Consider the following 17,371-nt stretch of genomic DNA (forward strand, 5'->3'; position numbering starts at 1 on the left):
GAGGAGTCAATACCCCAATGATGGTGGTCTTCAGGATCAGTCCAGTCTTCATCTTGGTTGTTCCCCCCCCCATCCTCACTCTCTGACCTCTGGTGGGGCTCAGCCCCGCTGTTCTTCATGACTAAATCATGGACTAAATAAGGAAGTGCAGTACTTCTTGTGTTGGGAAGATGGCGATGAGTGATAGAGGGGGTGGGGACCCTCGTCCTATAATCCCCTCATCACTGTCCCTCCTATAAAAGACAGTTCTGGTTGTTTCCTCACTCTGTGACTAAGGTCCATGAATAAAGAAATGACCTGGTAGGAGATCAGAGGAGCCATTTCCTAGTTCCCTTGAGGGTGGAATTGTCAGCTCCTCAGAGACCAAGCTGCCTGATGTGGGCGGAGTCCTGGTTTGGGGGAACCAATCAGCTCCTGTCTAGTAATCCTCTTTGTCTTTGTATTTTAGTCCATGGCCGGGAGATGAGGAAAACCTCCGAGGATTGTCTCACTTTGTCTCCAGACTGGAAAGTAGAAGATGAGGACATCACACAGTATAGTCCAGGAGAAAACCCGGCTCCCTCCAATGTCCATCCGGCACCACCCAGTGTAGATGGACCATCGGATTCCTCGTATCCTGAGGAACCTCAGACTGTGCGGGACCGGGCCGGCCTTCCAACAGGGAAGAGCTTCTCCTGTACTGAGTGCGGAAAGGGTTTCCAATGTAAATCCAATCTAAATAGGCATAAAAGATCTCACACGGGAGAGAAGCCATATTCCTGTCCTGAGTGCGGGAAATGTTTTTCACATAAATTCTCTCTTTACAAACATCAGAGATCTCACACGGGGGAGAAGCCGTATTCCTGTCCTGAGTGTGAGAAATGTTTTTCACGTAAATCCTATCTTAACAGACATCAAAGATCTCACACGGGGGAAAAACCATATTCCTGTCCTGAATGCAGGGAATGTTTTTCAGTAAAGTCCAGACTTTTCATACATCAGAGATCTCACACAGGGGAGAAGCCATATTCTTGTCCTGAGTGCGGGAAATGTTTTTCAGTGAAATGCAGTCTTTATACACATCAGAGATCTCACACGGGGGAGAAACCATACTCCTGTCCTGAGTGTGGGAAAAGTTTTTCAGAGAAGAAAAGTTTGCACAACCATCAGAGATCTCACACGGGGGAGAAGCCATATTCCTGTCCTGAGTGTGGAAAATGTTTTTCAGAGAAGTCCAATCTTTCCAGACATCAGAGATCTCACACGGGGGAGAAGCCGCATTCCTGTCCTGAGTGTGGGAAATATTTTTCAGAGAAGAAAAGTCTGCACAACCATCAGAGATCTCACACGGGGGAGAAGCCATATTCCTGTCCTGAGTGTGGAAAATGTTTTTCACAGAAGTCCAATCTTTCCAGACATCAGAGATCTCACACGGGGGAGAAGCCGTATTCCTGTTCTGAGTGTGGGAAATGTTTTTCACTGAAGTCCGGTCTTTCCAAACATCAGAGATCTCACACAGGGGTGCAGCCACTTTTCTGTCCTGAGTGAGGGAAATGTTCCTCTCTAAAGTCCTGTCTTCCTGTACATCAGGGGTCCCACACAACCCTGGAGGTGTATTAGTGCCTTGAGTGCGGGAAAAGTCTTCTAGATGAATGTTGCTGGACATCCCAGTTCTCATGTGGGGAAGAAGCACACCCTGTTATACACCTCAGATATACTCCATGGCTGATCTTCATCATGGAAGAAACAGTTCATAAGGAGATCAGAGGTCCCCAAAGACATGGATGAAGTGTGGGATCGGGTTGGCCATTGATGGCAGGAGAAGAATAAAATTTGAGTCCTGACCTACAGCACTGTGCTGACTTTTCATTGGGGTGCAGCCTATATGCTAGAGATGGTTTGTACCTAAATGGAAGGGGGCCTGCTGTGCTGGGGGAGGGGTTTATGGGAAGGCTGAAGGAGTATATAAACTAGGATGGAGGGGGGAAGGGAGAATGCAATTATAATGGGGTAGACAGATCAGACGGGTCAGTACTTATTGGGGAAACATGGGGGGAGGGCTATGGCAGATGGGAAGAAGGTTCCCATGTTGCAAACAACCAGTGGAATTGATACAATTTGTATGAAAATAAATAATACACAAAATCCATGTGAACAAGGTGTCAGTGAATGGACAAGGTGTCAGTGAATGAAAGAGTTTGTTCCCCAATGCCAGAAGTGTGCCCTGCACAATAGGTGAGTTGGAAGGTTTGGTGCATGAAGAGAACTAGGATTGAATTGGTATTGCTGAATCTTGGCTTCATTCCTCACATGACTGGGCCATTCATATTCCTGGCTAGGTTCTCTTTCGGAGAGACGGGGAAAATAGGAAAGGTGGTGGAGTCTGTCTGGAATAGGAAAGGTGGTGGTGTCTGTCTCTATGTGAGAAGTGATCTCAGAGCGAGTGTGAAAGAGGACCTAGTTGATGGAGAGTGTGATGAGGCTGAAGTACTATGGGTGGAACTGCACATGGGGGGCGTACTACAAAGGTCATCACTGAAGTTTGTTATAGGCCTCCCAGTGTTAATGAGGAGGTGGAGACTCAGTTCCTCGAACAGATGTAAAGGGCTGGGACAGTGATAATAATGGGGGATGGTAACTACTCGGAAAGTGACTGGAGTAATGGTACTGCAAGAACAGTTAAAGGGCAAAAATATATAAACCTACTACAGGACAATTTTATGGTCCAGTTCATAGAGGCCCCAACTAGGAATGATGCTCTGCTGGACCTGGTCATCTCCAACCATGCAGATCTTATTACGAATGTCCATATAAAAGAACATCTGGGTAGCAGTGACCATAACATGATTTCATTTATTGTTAGCTGTAAACGGCAAGCACATATGGGAAAAATACTAACGCTCGGGGGGCGTGTCCAAGATGGCGACCGGACGAGTCGCATAACCTGGAGCTCCGGCGCTACACCTCACCATCCACCGGCATCCAGGTCGTATAGGAGGGCAGGGGTGAGTGGGAGACTCACCCGTAACTGCTGCATCACTGCTGGGCAGATCTGGGCGCTTTTGGCGCCGTTCTGAGGCGGCGACCCGGTGCAGCCACGGAGTCCTCCAGCGCACGACGTATCGGCTGGCGGTGGTGTGACACGAAGTGCAGGAGTGGGAAGGGGGACAGCTGGTCACCCCCCCTTCCGCTCGTTAAGTGAGCAGCCGGCTTGTCTTCCGGGCCTGTCAGGACGCTCCGGAGGAGCATTAGTGTCAACCTCCCTCCCCCCCATATGTGATACAGGGGTGGTGAGGCTTAGTGCAGCCTAGTGAGCCCCGGACCTCTCCCATCAGAGCACGGGCTAGGTGCTATCTAATTCAAGGGAGGATCACTACCCAAGCACATTCACCTCCTCCCGAAGCCATCTGTCAGCATTCCAGGGCCCATCGGGGCATCCCCCACACAAACCCAGGGAACACCAGCATATTGTAGAGGCCTTGCTATAGCCCATACAGCAGGGAGCTGTGCTGAGGTTAGGTCTACAGAAGATACATCCCCTGCAGATTCATATAAGGGGACGACAGTGATAATCACTACATCCACACAGCAAAAATCAGTCTCCCCTTTTTTGCCTATCCTCTCAAGCCCGTGGAGGCTTACAGAGCAATTTTGGGCTTGTTTTTAACTACCTATCCACATCTTCATTTTCCTGTTTTGGGGGACCCAGCTTGACCCCAAAGAAGATGGCAATATAATACCTTGAGCCTTGACACACATAGGTGGGGCTCCGCATTCATAACAAGGAGTCGCTGCTGATATGGGGAAAGCAGATAGGAAAGCTGCCACTCCTCGCTCCAGATCCCCTCACCTTACAGGTGGTCCTGCTAATCGAGGCATCCCGGAATTATTCCGATCTCACACTCCGGAGCACGCAGAATCTTCCGCCCTTGCATCCCCACTACATTCGCCTGCAAAGGAGATTCCTTCACAGTCTATGAGTTTGACAACAGCTACCACAACTGAACGTTCCGAACCTCCCCCCTCACCATAGGGGATTTGAAAGCGGTAGCATCAGATATTAAAGGGACTCTGCGGCAATAGCTGAGTTACATATCGACATGCAGGCAGTGGCTCATAGGCTGGACGCAGTAGAGGATAAATTAATATGCAAGGTCTTGCTATTCACGATATGCGCAAGCAGGTTGACACGCACACCATGCACCTAAGAGAACTCGATCGTCACATCGAAGACCTGGATAATAGGGGAAGACGACATAATTTAAGGGTGCGCGGTGTACCAGAAGCAATAGAGCCTGGCCAACTGACCCAAGCTCTTTTATCTATCTTTAATGATCTTTTAGAAAGACCGCATGAATCTCCAATTGAGATCGAACGCCTCCACAGGGCCTTGCATCCTAAAGGCAGAGATACTGACCCACCGAGAGATATAGTTTGCTGTCTAGTCGACTTCCGACTTAAAGAGGAAATACTTTGCAGAGCTCGAGACAACGCTTGTTATACCAGGATTCCGAAATTAAACTATTCCAAGATCTCTCCCATCTCACCCTTGTTGTGGACCTTTTGAATTACGTCTCAAAAATATGACTTTATCAAGACATAATATTATATGACAAGCAGCTCAATATAGCCGGATGTTAAGGGGTTAATTTGTCTTGGTTGGAAAGTCGAATGACCATCTGGCTGGAGAGGTGTAGACGGTGGGTGAAGGGATTTTTTTTTCCTCCTAGAGACAATATACTATTTTGAAGTTCTACAGGTGGTCAAACACCATTATTCAGACTTCAATAGCAGGTAAACATATACAAGGTCTGGACATGACAATAGAGGAACCAAACTGATTGTCTGAGACCTTACTCAAACCTTGCAGAGTGTGATAAACCAACAGACCTCTGAAACTATCACAATATACTATTGTCCACCAAGGGTGAAAGTATTAAGAGTTGTTTACTGTGATTCCAATACAAGAGCCAGGCAAACAGAGAGTTTTTCCCTACACATAGAAAATGTTGGTTCTAAAACAAAGAAGTTAAATTCAGGACATTTAAGTCTAAAAATTGACTGTATATAACTACAAAGATATACTACAAAAACATATTATAAATGAGATGTTATAAAGGATAGGTTTTACACACCACCAAATATTCAGCAATGGGAACTATATATCACTAACCTGAGTATTGAGATGATGAAAAGTAAGATATATTATAAACTAGCATTAGTTACATGTCTTATCAGGAAACAAACAGGATGGTATTTCAAGAAGGAATAACTGAATATACACCTATATTCCATGGTCCCTATTTAGAATATTATAGGTATGATCACTTATATCTGGAAAAAGACGTATATTTGATCCCTGAAATTACCTTAAGATTCCACCCGAGGTATGAGTCATCTCAAATACTCAAATTGTTCTATGATACATGACCGCCACCTGGCGGGCAGTTGAGAAATAGCTTATGTACACACATTTCTCAACTAGCCAATCAAGAAGCCTGGTGGGAAGGTATCTTAGAACAATGGATTAGTGGATATAAAAGCCCTTGTACCTTTTAAGAAAAAAAAAAACCTCATCAAAAGAAAAACTCATCAAAAGAAAAGACCTCATCAAAAGAAGACCCTGACATCTGAAGAGATCTCTGCTGAATAACTACTCTTCCATACTTTCAAACTTCCTAAAACTTTACTAAATTTCTAAACCTCTATCCTTATAACTTCCTACATTCTCCCACACTATTGAACTCTATCTCAATTTCCCCTGTGGTCATCAGTCTAAAGGCGTTCCACTGCCAGCTAAATCCACGGGAGAGTTGCCTAGTCTGAATGCCGGGTGCGGTGAGATTGTTTATTTGATTTTGTATTACCTATTTTCTCCGTTGTGTGGAATCATAGAATTACCTTAGTGTATCACAACAATATTGGGTAGTTCGAGATATATGTAGAGAGATCCTGTTTTTACTGTTAGAAATTGTTTGGTGCCATATTATAATTTTTTTTTTTTCATATTTCATAATTTATTGAATATTAATAATCAGAGTATAATATATCAGAGGATAGCTTCTTGCAATCCTATGGCCACGGCTTGTGAGAATATCACCTTTGAGATACTCGAAATTATTAATTATTAATAAATTTAATTAATAATCAAATCATTTAAAATTGTGATATTGATTTAATTAGTTAGAAACCCTATTATTGTGTCTTACATTGGTAGGATATATCTTTGATTGTGTGTATCAATATTCATCTATCACCAGTCTTTTGCGTTTTGTGTTAATATATATATAATTTTTGTACATAAATACATTTTTATATTTATCTATTATAAGGCAAATTTTGTGTGTATGGTACGAAATCATATTGGCTAAAAGAATTCAAGGTATAATAATAAGTGGTGATCAAATTATCAAGGTGTCCAAATTATTGGTTCACTAAATATTTGCCGTATTTTAACGGCTGGAGGCACTGTAATATTTCATCTAAGGGAAAGGGACACGCCCTTTATAAGTAAAATATATCCTTACATAAACCACCACACCCTACAATGCAGGAAAGACCTGTGCCCTTTACTAGATCTACTTCGCTCTAAAGGTATCGCCTACCGTTGGAAGTTCCCGTTTGGTCTCTCTGCAACACATATGGGGAGATCAGCGCTCATGAGATTTCCGGAAGATCTTGCACCTTTTTGTGAAACCTTGAATATCCCATTACCGGATATACCTAATTGGTCCAGTGAATCTCTTCTACAATTGCAGATAGATGAAGGCCCCATGGAGGCACAATCTACTGGCCTCTCTGTCGGAGAAAGACAACGCAAGTCATCACACCAAGCCTCAACTTCCCCGGTACGTAGAAGGCTCATTACTGGTGACAGTCTACCAGCTTCACCTGCACACCGCAAGGCGCGTCATGAATGACTTCTCCCCGTTTTCACTTATCAATGCTCATGAGTATAAACACCCCCGCAATCTGAGGCTGCTCTACTAGTGGATCGTGTATGTTTCGTAATTTTTTATTTTATCCACGGTTCCTTTACATGATATATATAACATCACCTGTACTCCTGAAGTCTGGACTTAAGGGTATGTGTATCACATCACATTGTCAAAATTCTTATGTATACTATTTATCAGTTATATATATTTGTTTTGCTGGCATGTAATTGCCGAGGTATCCTCGTTTGTGGTATAGAAGAGCGAGGTTGGGATAAGTTTACTGAGACCCTGGTTGTGTCCCTGCTGGTATTGAAGCTTATTTGCTTGGTCAGTAAAAGCCTAACATATCACATCACGAACCCTGCCGGATACAGGAGTGGAGATATGGTTGGGTTCCGGGGACACAAGTTAAGCCCTTTTCTGGACTGTTGCCTGCTTCTCTGAATCTCAATGTGGTGAGTAAATGGTGCACTTGGATGGGAAGTCTCTAGGATCCTATTTTGTGTATCTTAATACCATGGTTCTGAAAAGTTCTTTGTCATGATCTTGAGGACAAATTCTCTATAAGCCTTGAAATGTTTCGGGACTAGCCTTTACACTTGTATTGACTATCTTTAAGGTGGCAAGGAATAGCGGCTTATACAGATCAATATCGTACTGGGATGTGTATTTTGCTCCTACTGTATCCTAAGAAATGATGCTGTAATGTGGATTCATGAGACTCCGTACCATCTTTGTGTACCAATATACATACCTATCTCTGACCCTTGTCTTATAGTTGGATCAATGTAGACAATATATTAATATTCTACTCGCACTATTCCTTCGCTCTTCCTAAATTATTTTCTTCTTACATAGCACTTGGAATACCTCAATATGCAATTCGGTTTCTGACATGTTACATACCCGCTAACTAGTTATGAATATGGTGGTATTTCAGGTATGGAATTTGGGATCGTCCTATTTGATATTCACTTTTATAGTTCACTCCGTGGACGGGTCCAGTTTGGCCCTACACATTTAGTTGCTCTGATTTGGAACAGGCGCATATTGGGCCACGGATTTTAGACGCTTTCCCTCCGATAACCTATCTATGTTTCGTAGGCGGCGGGGTGTTAAGCATTATACAAGATCCCTCGGTTGGGACTAATATTTACATTGTCTTTGGAAAACGGTTTATGGAAATGTTTGGCCCGTGGCCTACATCCCAGATTAGTCATAAGTGATATTGTTGCTACTGCTATGCACTGTTTCATGTAAAGTAGATATCTTTATTCGAAATTGATATGGCCTATGAGGACCCTTTTCAAGTGACTCGATTGTTTACTTAGCACGGTTTATAGTACCTTTCAGGAAATAACAGATTACAGATTGCATTATGTTTAACTTGTGATAACATAATATATTCAAAGTTAAAATACGCTACGCGCAATTGAATAACGCATTTCCAGTGTCTGGCCAAATTAATATGTTGTACATTCAAAACTTATAGGTCTTATCCTTTGGCACACATTCACTTTCACACCTATTGTTACACATCAATGTTTACGAGCCTTGATATGGTCCAAGTGATTACCTACAACATTTTGCCTAATATGCTTTTGCATGTAATACTTCTAGCCTGCATCCCTCCCCTGCTACACACCACTTATCTCTCGATACAAGTTAGCCACTTTCCACTTACGTATATGTGTCAAGGACACCCCATGTTGGATTATTTCCCCTATACACCTTTTATTCAGGAGAGTTAGGCCTCTTTCAGACTACACTGTAAATTCCCAATACGGCCGTCTCTGGGTTTGACACCTCTCCGATTGTAATTTCAGATTCTCGTACTAAGTCTTGCAAACAACCATTTCTTAGGAGCTGTACTATGAGATAGAGTAGCTGGACTATTCTGCCTCTGGAGTCTAGTCTTTAAAGGAAGTTGAAGGAACATAGCTCAATACATACATATGGGCTTAAACGAAATACACCTGACACTTCTTTTCTTCTTTGCCAAATTCCTTGACCCTTTTCCTCTATAATTCCGTTTCTATCTCAACATTTCTGAAACTTTATACTAGTCTTTTTATAGTCTTTTATACTAGTCTTTTTCCCCCCCATCACCACCCCCGCCCTCCTCTACCCCCCCCCCTTCTTCCCCTTTTTTTTTTTTTTCTTCTTCACTCCTTCCCCCTTTTCTCCCTGCCTACATGATACTTATCGGGTACACTTATAGCCCTTAAGCAACCCTTTCTGGTAGATTACATAATGGCTAATAACCACGCATCTAAACGGTCAATTAGCACACTCTCCGTGGCCTCTCTTAACGCGAGGGGCCTAAATGTACCTGAAAAACGCTCGCAAACTTCTCACTTATATGAAAAGCCTTCATGCAGATGTGCTCTTTATCCAAGAAACTCATTTTCGAACAGACCAAGTCCCTAGATTCTCAAATGTTCACTATCCCACAGCATACCATTCAGTTAATGCGGAGGTGAAAGCTAAGGGGTATCCATTTTACTCTCTAAAACGCTCCCGTTTGAACTTACTGAGTCGCTCGAGGATCCTGAGGGAAGGTTCCTTTTTCTCAAAGGTACCCTCTTTAATAAACCACTTACCTTAGTCAACATTTATAGTCCCAATACAGCACAAGTAGGCTTTTTTCGTAAAATCGCCAAGTTACTTGCTACATTTCAATCGGGTATATTGATTCTTGGAGGCGATTTTAACGTAGCTCTGAACCCATTGGAAGATACCTCCTCGGGGTTTTCATCCATACCGTTCCAAGCACTTAAACAAATTAAAATTGAATTGAAAGACCTCCTCCTACATGATTCATGGCGTACCCTTCACCCCTCAGACAAAGATTACAGTTTTTACTCTGCTCCTCACAAACGCCATTCTAGAATCGACTATTTCTTTCTCTCGCAAAAAGATTTATATACCTTGAAATCTGCCTCGATCGAACCAAAGATCCTCTCAGATCATCACCCGATTATGATAACTTTGCAATTCCTGGATACACCAGGCATATCCAAAATATGGAGACTAGACCCATTTCTCCTTACGGATTCATCAGTTGCCCTCCAGATCCGTGATGCTTTGACAAACTACTTTCAAGAAAATACATCCATGGAAACGTCCCCTCTCATACGGTGGGAAGCGCAAAAATGTGTGATACGTGGAATTCTAATGTCTATCTCGGCTGTGCGAAAACGTCTGGCTCAAGCATCATTTAACTCTTTATTGCAAAAAGTTTGTACACTTGAGTGCTCACATAAACGATCCATAGCCTTAAGATCCGCTACTGAGCTAGATCGAGCACGACAACAACTCTGCGATGTCGTGTAAAAGAAAACTAAACGTAATTTTACTCTACAACAAAAACATTTCTATGAACATGGAAATAAGAGTGGCAAATTTTTAGCCCGGGCTTTACAATCTAAAAGGGCAGCTCGACACGTATATCAGCTCCATTCCAAACATGGACGCCTACTGAAAACATCATCGGATATTGCGGCGGAATTTGAGGAGTATTATTCTAACCTATAGAACTTGCCCTTACCGTCCAAACCACAAGGTGATACTAGGCCACGTAAGACCATTATACAGACCTTCCTCACGCAATATCTTCCCAAATCGATTTCAAGATCACAAGCAAAAGATTTAGAGGGAGCTCTGACGGTACGGGAATTACAACAGGCTATTACACAGTTGAAACCAGGTAAAAGTCCAGGACCTGACGGTTTTATCAATTCTTATTACAAGTCTTTTCTTGACGTCTTAGCGCTTCCATTTCTACAGGCCTTCAATACTTTAGACACGCCAGGGCAGTCCATGCGCCATCTTTCCGAGGCTCACATTACGGTTATACCCAAGGAGAATAAGGATCACACATCCCCGGCAAATTACCGACCGATCTCACTATTGAATGTTGATCGAAAGATCTTTGCCAAAATTCTGGCCAACCGTCTACTACATGTTATAGACTCCATCATTTCACCGGACCAGGTGGGCTTTGTTCCGGGAAGAGAGGCCAGAGATAACACAATAAGGGCCATAAATATACATCATTGGTTAACCCAAAATCAACAGTCTGGATTCTTTCTCTCTTTAGACGCTGAAAAGACATTTGACAGACTAGCATGGGATTACCTAGAGGCAGTTCTGATTGGCATTGGACTGCCTTTGCGCTTTTTGACATTTATTATGTCTCTATATAAAGCCCCCATAGCACGAGTGCGAGTAAATGGTCGCCTTTCGGACTCTTTTTCGATCGGCAATGGGACCAGACAGGGATGCCCACTGTCACCCCTCTTATTCATTCTTACACTGGAACCTTTACTGAATTGCATTAAAGATAATGCCAACATCAAGGGGATTTTGATAAATGGCAAAATACATAAAGTGGCAGCCTTTGCTGATGACATACTTCTTTTTCTGACAGAACCACATATCACGTTACCTAATTTATTACAAGATTTCAAATTATTTCAGTATTTGGCTAACTTTCAAATCAACTTTTCTAAATCCCAAGTGCTTAATGTATCATTAACTACGGATGTGATTAGACAAGCGACATCAAATTTTCCTTTTACCTGGCAACGCAAGGCTATCACGTATTTGGGTATCCAATTACCATCCCATCTTACAGAACTATATGCAAAAAATGTTCTACCCCTTTTACGTAACATCTCTAAAGACCTTCAGTCGTGGAATAAACCTTGGTTCTCTTGGTTTGGTAGAGCAGCTATACTTAAGATGAACGTGCTCCCCAGAATATTATATCTACTACAGACAATACCAATTCAATTACCAAAGTCATTCTTTAAATCTTATAAAACGCTCTGCACCTCCTTTCTTTGGTATAATAAACGCCCAAGAATTAGCTTCACCTAACTCACTATGCCCAAGAAGAGTGGAGGTATTGGACTACCAGATATTAACCGTTACTACAGGTCTTGCCACCTAGCTAGATTAGTAGACTGGACCACGAATCACATTCGTAAGGTCTGGGTTGGTTTGGAGGCTGACTTCTCACAGATACCTCTCTCCACCTCCCCATGGCTGAAAACCTCCCACGTCCCTTCTGAGTTTCGGAATCACCCACTTATAGGTCCCACATTACGCTGTAGCTCGCAATTGTTCCAGAAAAAAGAACTTTCTTCCTCTCTGAGCCCTCTTACTCCGATCAAAATGAATCCAGACTTTATTCCAGGGATGTCTCCGACCTTTCTCGCTGGGTATAACCGTGAAGATAACCTAACAGTACGTCAATTCCTCAAAGATTCTAAGCTCTTATCTAGAGAAGACATTACACAGGCATGGCCATCCCTCACTCTAACGCCTTGGATGTATAGACAAATCCACCACTTTATACGTAACTCCCCACATTTACAGGATTATTCAAGACTGCTTACTGCATTTGAGAAGCTCTGCTTTACAGACCTCCCTCAGAGGCATGTAATATCTAAGATATACTCTTTTTTGGAAAGTGCCAATACCTCTCACTTGCAGAAGACCTGTGCAGCCTGGCAACGTGATCTACAAATTCCAATCTCACCAGAGGACTGGGACCACATTTATGACCACATGCATAAGGTTCCATATGTGTTTCTACACAAGAAGGCAACTATAAAGTATTTTCCAGATGGTACAAAGTTCCATCTGTGATTCATAAATTTGATCCTAACGTTCCAGATTTATGCTGGAGATGTTCCCAGGCAACCGGTACTCTTCTACATATATGGTGGGAATGCCCGCTGCTGCAGCCCTTCTGGAGAAAAGTTTTGGACATAATTAGACAAGTAACCACTTACACCCTAGACTTTACACCTGCACAATGTCTACTCCATCACTCCTCGCTTCCTGTGAGGACTTATCGTAAGTCGCTTGCATTACACATGATAAATGCGGCAAAGCAGTGTATTCCTGTTCATTGGCGATCAGACTATATTCCCACCATGCAAGAGTGGATTCTTAGGATCAATAGGATCGCGGAAATGGAGGAGCTGATCACAGTGGCAAAAGAACACCCCGAGCGATTCAGGAAGACATGGGCATGTTGGACTCACTTCCAATCTACTGATACTTATCATAGCTTAATGAAGGAATGAGCGAGAAAGATTTGGAGACATGGAAAGCCTCTAGAACTTTCACCTCAGGAATAATTCCATTACTGGACTTTAGCTGGATTATACCCCTAATTAAAGATAGAATCTGTTACAGCCTGGCCGATGCCAATTGATGTGATTGGTTTGGTTATGCCTATTTAATTCTAAACCTCATCCTCCCTATCATCCTTTTTTTTTTTTCCCCCCATCCTCCCTATCTATTTGTCCTCCATGTTCCACCCCACGTCATTCTGATATTACATCTCATATTCTTCCTCCATTCCCACACGCGTCTCTTTCTTTTCTTTCTCTCTTTTGCAACCCTTTTCCTCATATTCTTACTAGCTATATTTTTCATATGGTACGGAACACTCATAGATGTACAAGTGTAACAAGACTCTACAAAACTAACCCACGCTTTTTGGATATGGAAACATAAGACATATATGCCTTGAGATGATACTTTTGTCTTGCACTTCATAGTCTTGTTACTTGAGCTCTCCCTACATAGAGACTAATGTATACCATATTTATCTAAAATTACATACTGTTATTCGTATTGCTATGGTTATATTTTTTGCATCTGCCTTACTGTGGGACTTAGTTTCTTGTTGATCTACAATTTAATCTAATGTCCTATTCCCGTCTGCGTTACGGGAGAACGTGTATGAGGATGTGCACGGACTGCGATCTGTATCTGTCTATGATCTGTTTTGTCTTTCTTACTTCAATAAAACTTTTTGGGATAAAAAAAAAAGTAACCGACATCCCAGTTCTGTATTTGTGATAATTGGAAGACAAAATAAAAAGCAAAAATGTGCAAAAATATATATTTATTAATAATATAAATCAGTACAAAATGGGGATGAAATATAATAGGTGATGATAAATAATAAACAATACAAGATAACAGTACAATGATCTAATCCACAATAATGGGGAGAAATACAAGCCAGCAATTACTTCCAAATATTAATGAATTACATCCAACTGTCTGGAAATGTCGTGTAAGAAATCAGTAACTCAGCAACATGTGACAACAGATATACAAATCCCCCCCGTGATCTCTCTACACCCAGATATTCAAAGCTCAACGTGTACCTTGGCATGAATTGAAAGACATGGATGAAGTGTGGGACCGGGTTGGCCATTGATGGCAGGAGAAGAATAAAAATGGAGTCCTGACCTAGAGCACTGGGCTGACTTCTCATTGGGGTGCAGCCTATATACTAGAGATGGTTTGCACCTAAATGGAAGGGGGTCTGCTGTGCTGGGGGAGGGGTTTATAGGAAGGCTGGAGGAGTATATAAACTAGGATGGAGGGGGGAGGGAGAATTCGATTATAACGTGGTAGACAGATCAGACCGGGGTCAGTACTTATTGGGGAGTGGAATGGGGAAAGATGGGGGGAGGACTATGGCAGATGGTAAGACAGTTCCCCTGTTACAAACAACCAGTGGAATTGGTACCATTTGTATGAAAATAATAAATACACAAAATCTGTGTGAACAAGGTGTCAGTGAATGGACAAGGTGTCAGTGAATGAACAAGGTGTCGGTGAATGGACAAGGTGTCGGTGAATGAACAAGGTGTCAGTGAATGAAAGTGTTTGTTCACCAATGCCAGAAGTGTGCCCAGCACAATAGGTGAGTTGGAAGGTTTGGTGCATGAAGAGAACTAGGATTGAATTGGTATTGCTGAATCTTGGCTTCATTCCTCACATGACTGGGCCATTCATATTCCTGGCTAGGTTCTCTTTCGGAGAGACGGGGGAAATAGGAAAGGTGGTGGTGTCTGTCTATGTGAGAAGTGATCTCAGAGCAAGTGTGAAAGAGGACCTAGTTGATGGAGAGTGTGATGAGGCTGAAGTATTATAAATGGAGCTGCACATGGGGGGCGGTACTACAAAGGTCATCATTGGAGTTTGTTATAGGCCTCCCAGTGTTAATGAGGAGGTGGAGACTCAGCTCCTCCCACAGATGGAAAGGGCTGCAAGGGCTGGGACAGTGATAATAATGGGGGATGGTAACGACCCGGAAAGTGACTGGAGTAATGGTACTGCAGGAACAGTTAAAAATCAAAAGTATTTAAACCTACTACAGGACTTTTTTATGGTGCAGTTCATAGAGGCCCCAGCTAGGAATGATGCTCTGCTGGACCTGGTCATCTCCAACCATGCAGAGCTTATTACGAATGTCCATATAAAAGCACATCTTAGTAGCAGTGACCATAACATGATTTCATTTATTGTTAGCTGTAAACAGCAAGCACATACGAGAAAAATAAAACCGCTCAACTTTAAGAGAGCTAATTTTCCAATGCTGAGAGCTGCTCTCCAAGACTTAGACTGGGAGGGAATATTGGCATTGATGAACACAACACAGAAGTGGGAGTTCTTCAAAAAGACTGTATGTGACCACACTGCAAAATATATTCCCATGGGCAACAAGTATAAAAGGCTACAAATCCAACCTATGTGGCTTACGGCCAAAGTTACAAAAGCGATAGAAAAGAGCTTTTATTAAATATAAAATTGAAGGAACACGATCATCGTTTACACATTACAAAGAATAGAACAGAATATGCAAAAAGGAAATAAAGGCGCAAAAACTGAAAACAAACAACAGAAAGATATCAGGACGACCCCAAAACATTCCTCCAATATATGAATAGTAGAAAGGTCCGGTCCCAGCATGTAGGCCCTTTACAGGACCATCTAGAGGGGGGTGACTGGGGACAAAGAGAAGGACAATGTATGAAATCCCTTCTTCAGCTCTGTGTATACAAAGGAGCATGGGGGGGCTCTTGTCCATAATGGGGGGTGGTACTGACACCCCCCAGATGATCCACATTGGCTCACAATTGATATGATGCAGAAATATTTAGACAGAATAAAGGTGAATAAAGCCCCTGGACCAGATGGCAGACACCCACGGGGCCTTAAAGAATTCAGCTCTGTCATCTCACAGCCATTGTTTCTCATTGTTAGGGACTCTTTAATGACTGGCATAGTACCACTGGATTGGTGTAAGGCCAATGTGGGGCCAATATTTATAAAGGGGACAAAATCTTTCCCAAGTAATTATAGACCTGTTAGTGTAACTTCTATAGTTGGGAAGATACTGGAGAGTTTAATAAAAGACCACAGAGAGGAGTTCTTGCTGGAAACAAATAGTGTAAGCCACAGACAGCATGGATTCATGAAAGACAGAAGTTGTCAGGCAAATCTGATTTCTTTTATGAGGGGGTGAGCAAAACCTTGGACAGAAGGGTGGCGGTGGACGTGGTATACTTGGACAGAAGGGTGGCGGTGGACGTGGTATACTTGGACAGAAGAATGGCGGTGGACGTGGTATACTTGGACAGAGGGGTGGACATGGTATACTTGGACAGAGGGGTGGCGGTGGACGTGGTATACTTGGACAGAGGGGTGGCGGTGGACGTGGTATACTTGGACAGAGGGGTGGCGGTGGACGTGGTATACTTGGACAGAGGGGTGGCGGTGGACGTGGTATACTTGGACAGAGGGGTGGACGTGGTATACTTTGACACAGTTCCCCACACACGGCTAATGTGTAAGGTAAAGTCTACGGGCTGGAAAAATCTGACTGTAAATGGATAGAAAACTGTCTAAAAGATTGTATTTGGAGAGTAGTGGTTAATGATTCATACTCTGAATGGTCTTGGGGTGTCAGTGGTGTACCCCAAGGGTCAGTGTTATTAGTGGGGTACCCCAGAGTTCAGTTTTATTAGTGGGGTACCCCAAGGTTCAGTGTTATTAGTGGGGTTCCCCAGGGTTCAGTGTTATTAGTGGTGTACCCCAGGGTTCAGTGTTATTAGTGGGGTACTCCAAGGTTCAGTGTTATTAGTGGTGTACCCCAAAGTTCAGTGTTAGAGGTGTACCCCAAGGTTCAGTGTTATTAGTGGGGTACCCCAAGGTTCAGTGTTAGTGGGGTACCCCAAGGTTCAGTGTTAGAGGTGTACCCCAAGGTTCAGTGTTAGTGGGGTACCCCAAGGTTCAGTGTTAGTTGGGTACCCCAAGTGTGAGTGTTATTAGTGGGGTACCCCAAGGTTCAGTGTTATTAGTGCTGTGCCCCAAGGTTCAGTGTTATTAGTGGGGTACACCAAGGTTCAGTGTCATTAGTGGGGTACCCCAAGGGTCAGTGTTATTAGTGGAGTACCCCAAGGTTCAGTGTTATTAGTGGGGTACCCCAAGGTTCAGTGTTAGTGGGGTACCCCAGGGTTCAGTGTTATTAGTGGGGTACCCCAGTGTTCAGTGTTATTAGTGGTGTACCCCAAGGTTCAGTGTTATTAGTGGGGTACCCCAAGGTTCAGTGTCATTAGTGGGGTACCCCA

The 17,371-nt window shown here is 43.0% G+C and overlaps 1 protein-coding gene across 1 annotated transcript in view; it reads left to right on the forward strand.

Annotated features, from left to right (window-relative positions):
• The first annotated feature begins 316 nt into the window (after positions 1 to 316).
• LOC149468133 (uncharacterized) overlaps positions 317 to 17,371 on the forward strand; it is a 41,443-nt gene continuing 24,388 nt past the window's right edge. The window contains exon 1 of the mRNA XM_089670638.1: positions 317 to 1,500. Coding sequence (XP_089526764.1) covers positions 376 to 1,500 — 1,125 coding nt within the window. The 5' untranslated portion in view covers positions 317 to 375. The remainder of the gene's footprint in view (positions 1,501 to 17,371) is intronic.

The sequence above is a fragment of the Staurois parvus genome, unplaced genomic scaffold (assembly GCF_062004578.1).
Source record: "Staurois parvus isolate SC_StPar_1 unplaced genomic scaffold, SC_StPar_1.0 ptg000092l, whole genome shotgun sequence".
Classification (NCBI taxonomy): Eukaryota; Metazoa; Chordata; class Amphibia; order Anura; family Ranidae; genus Staurois; species Staurois parvus.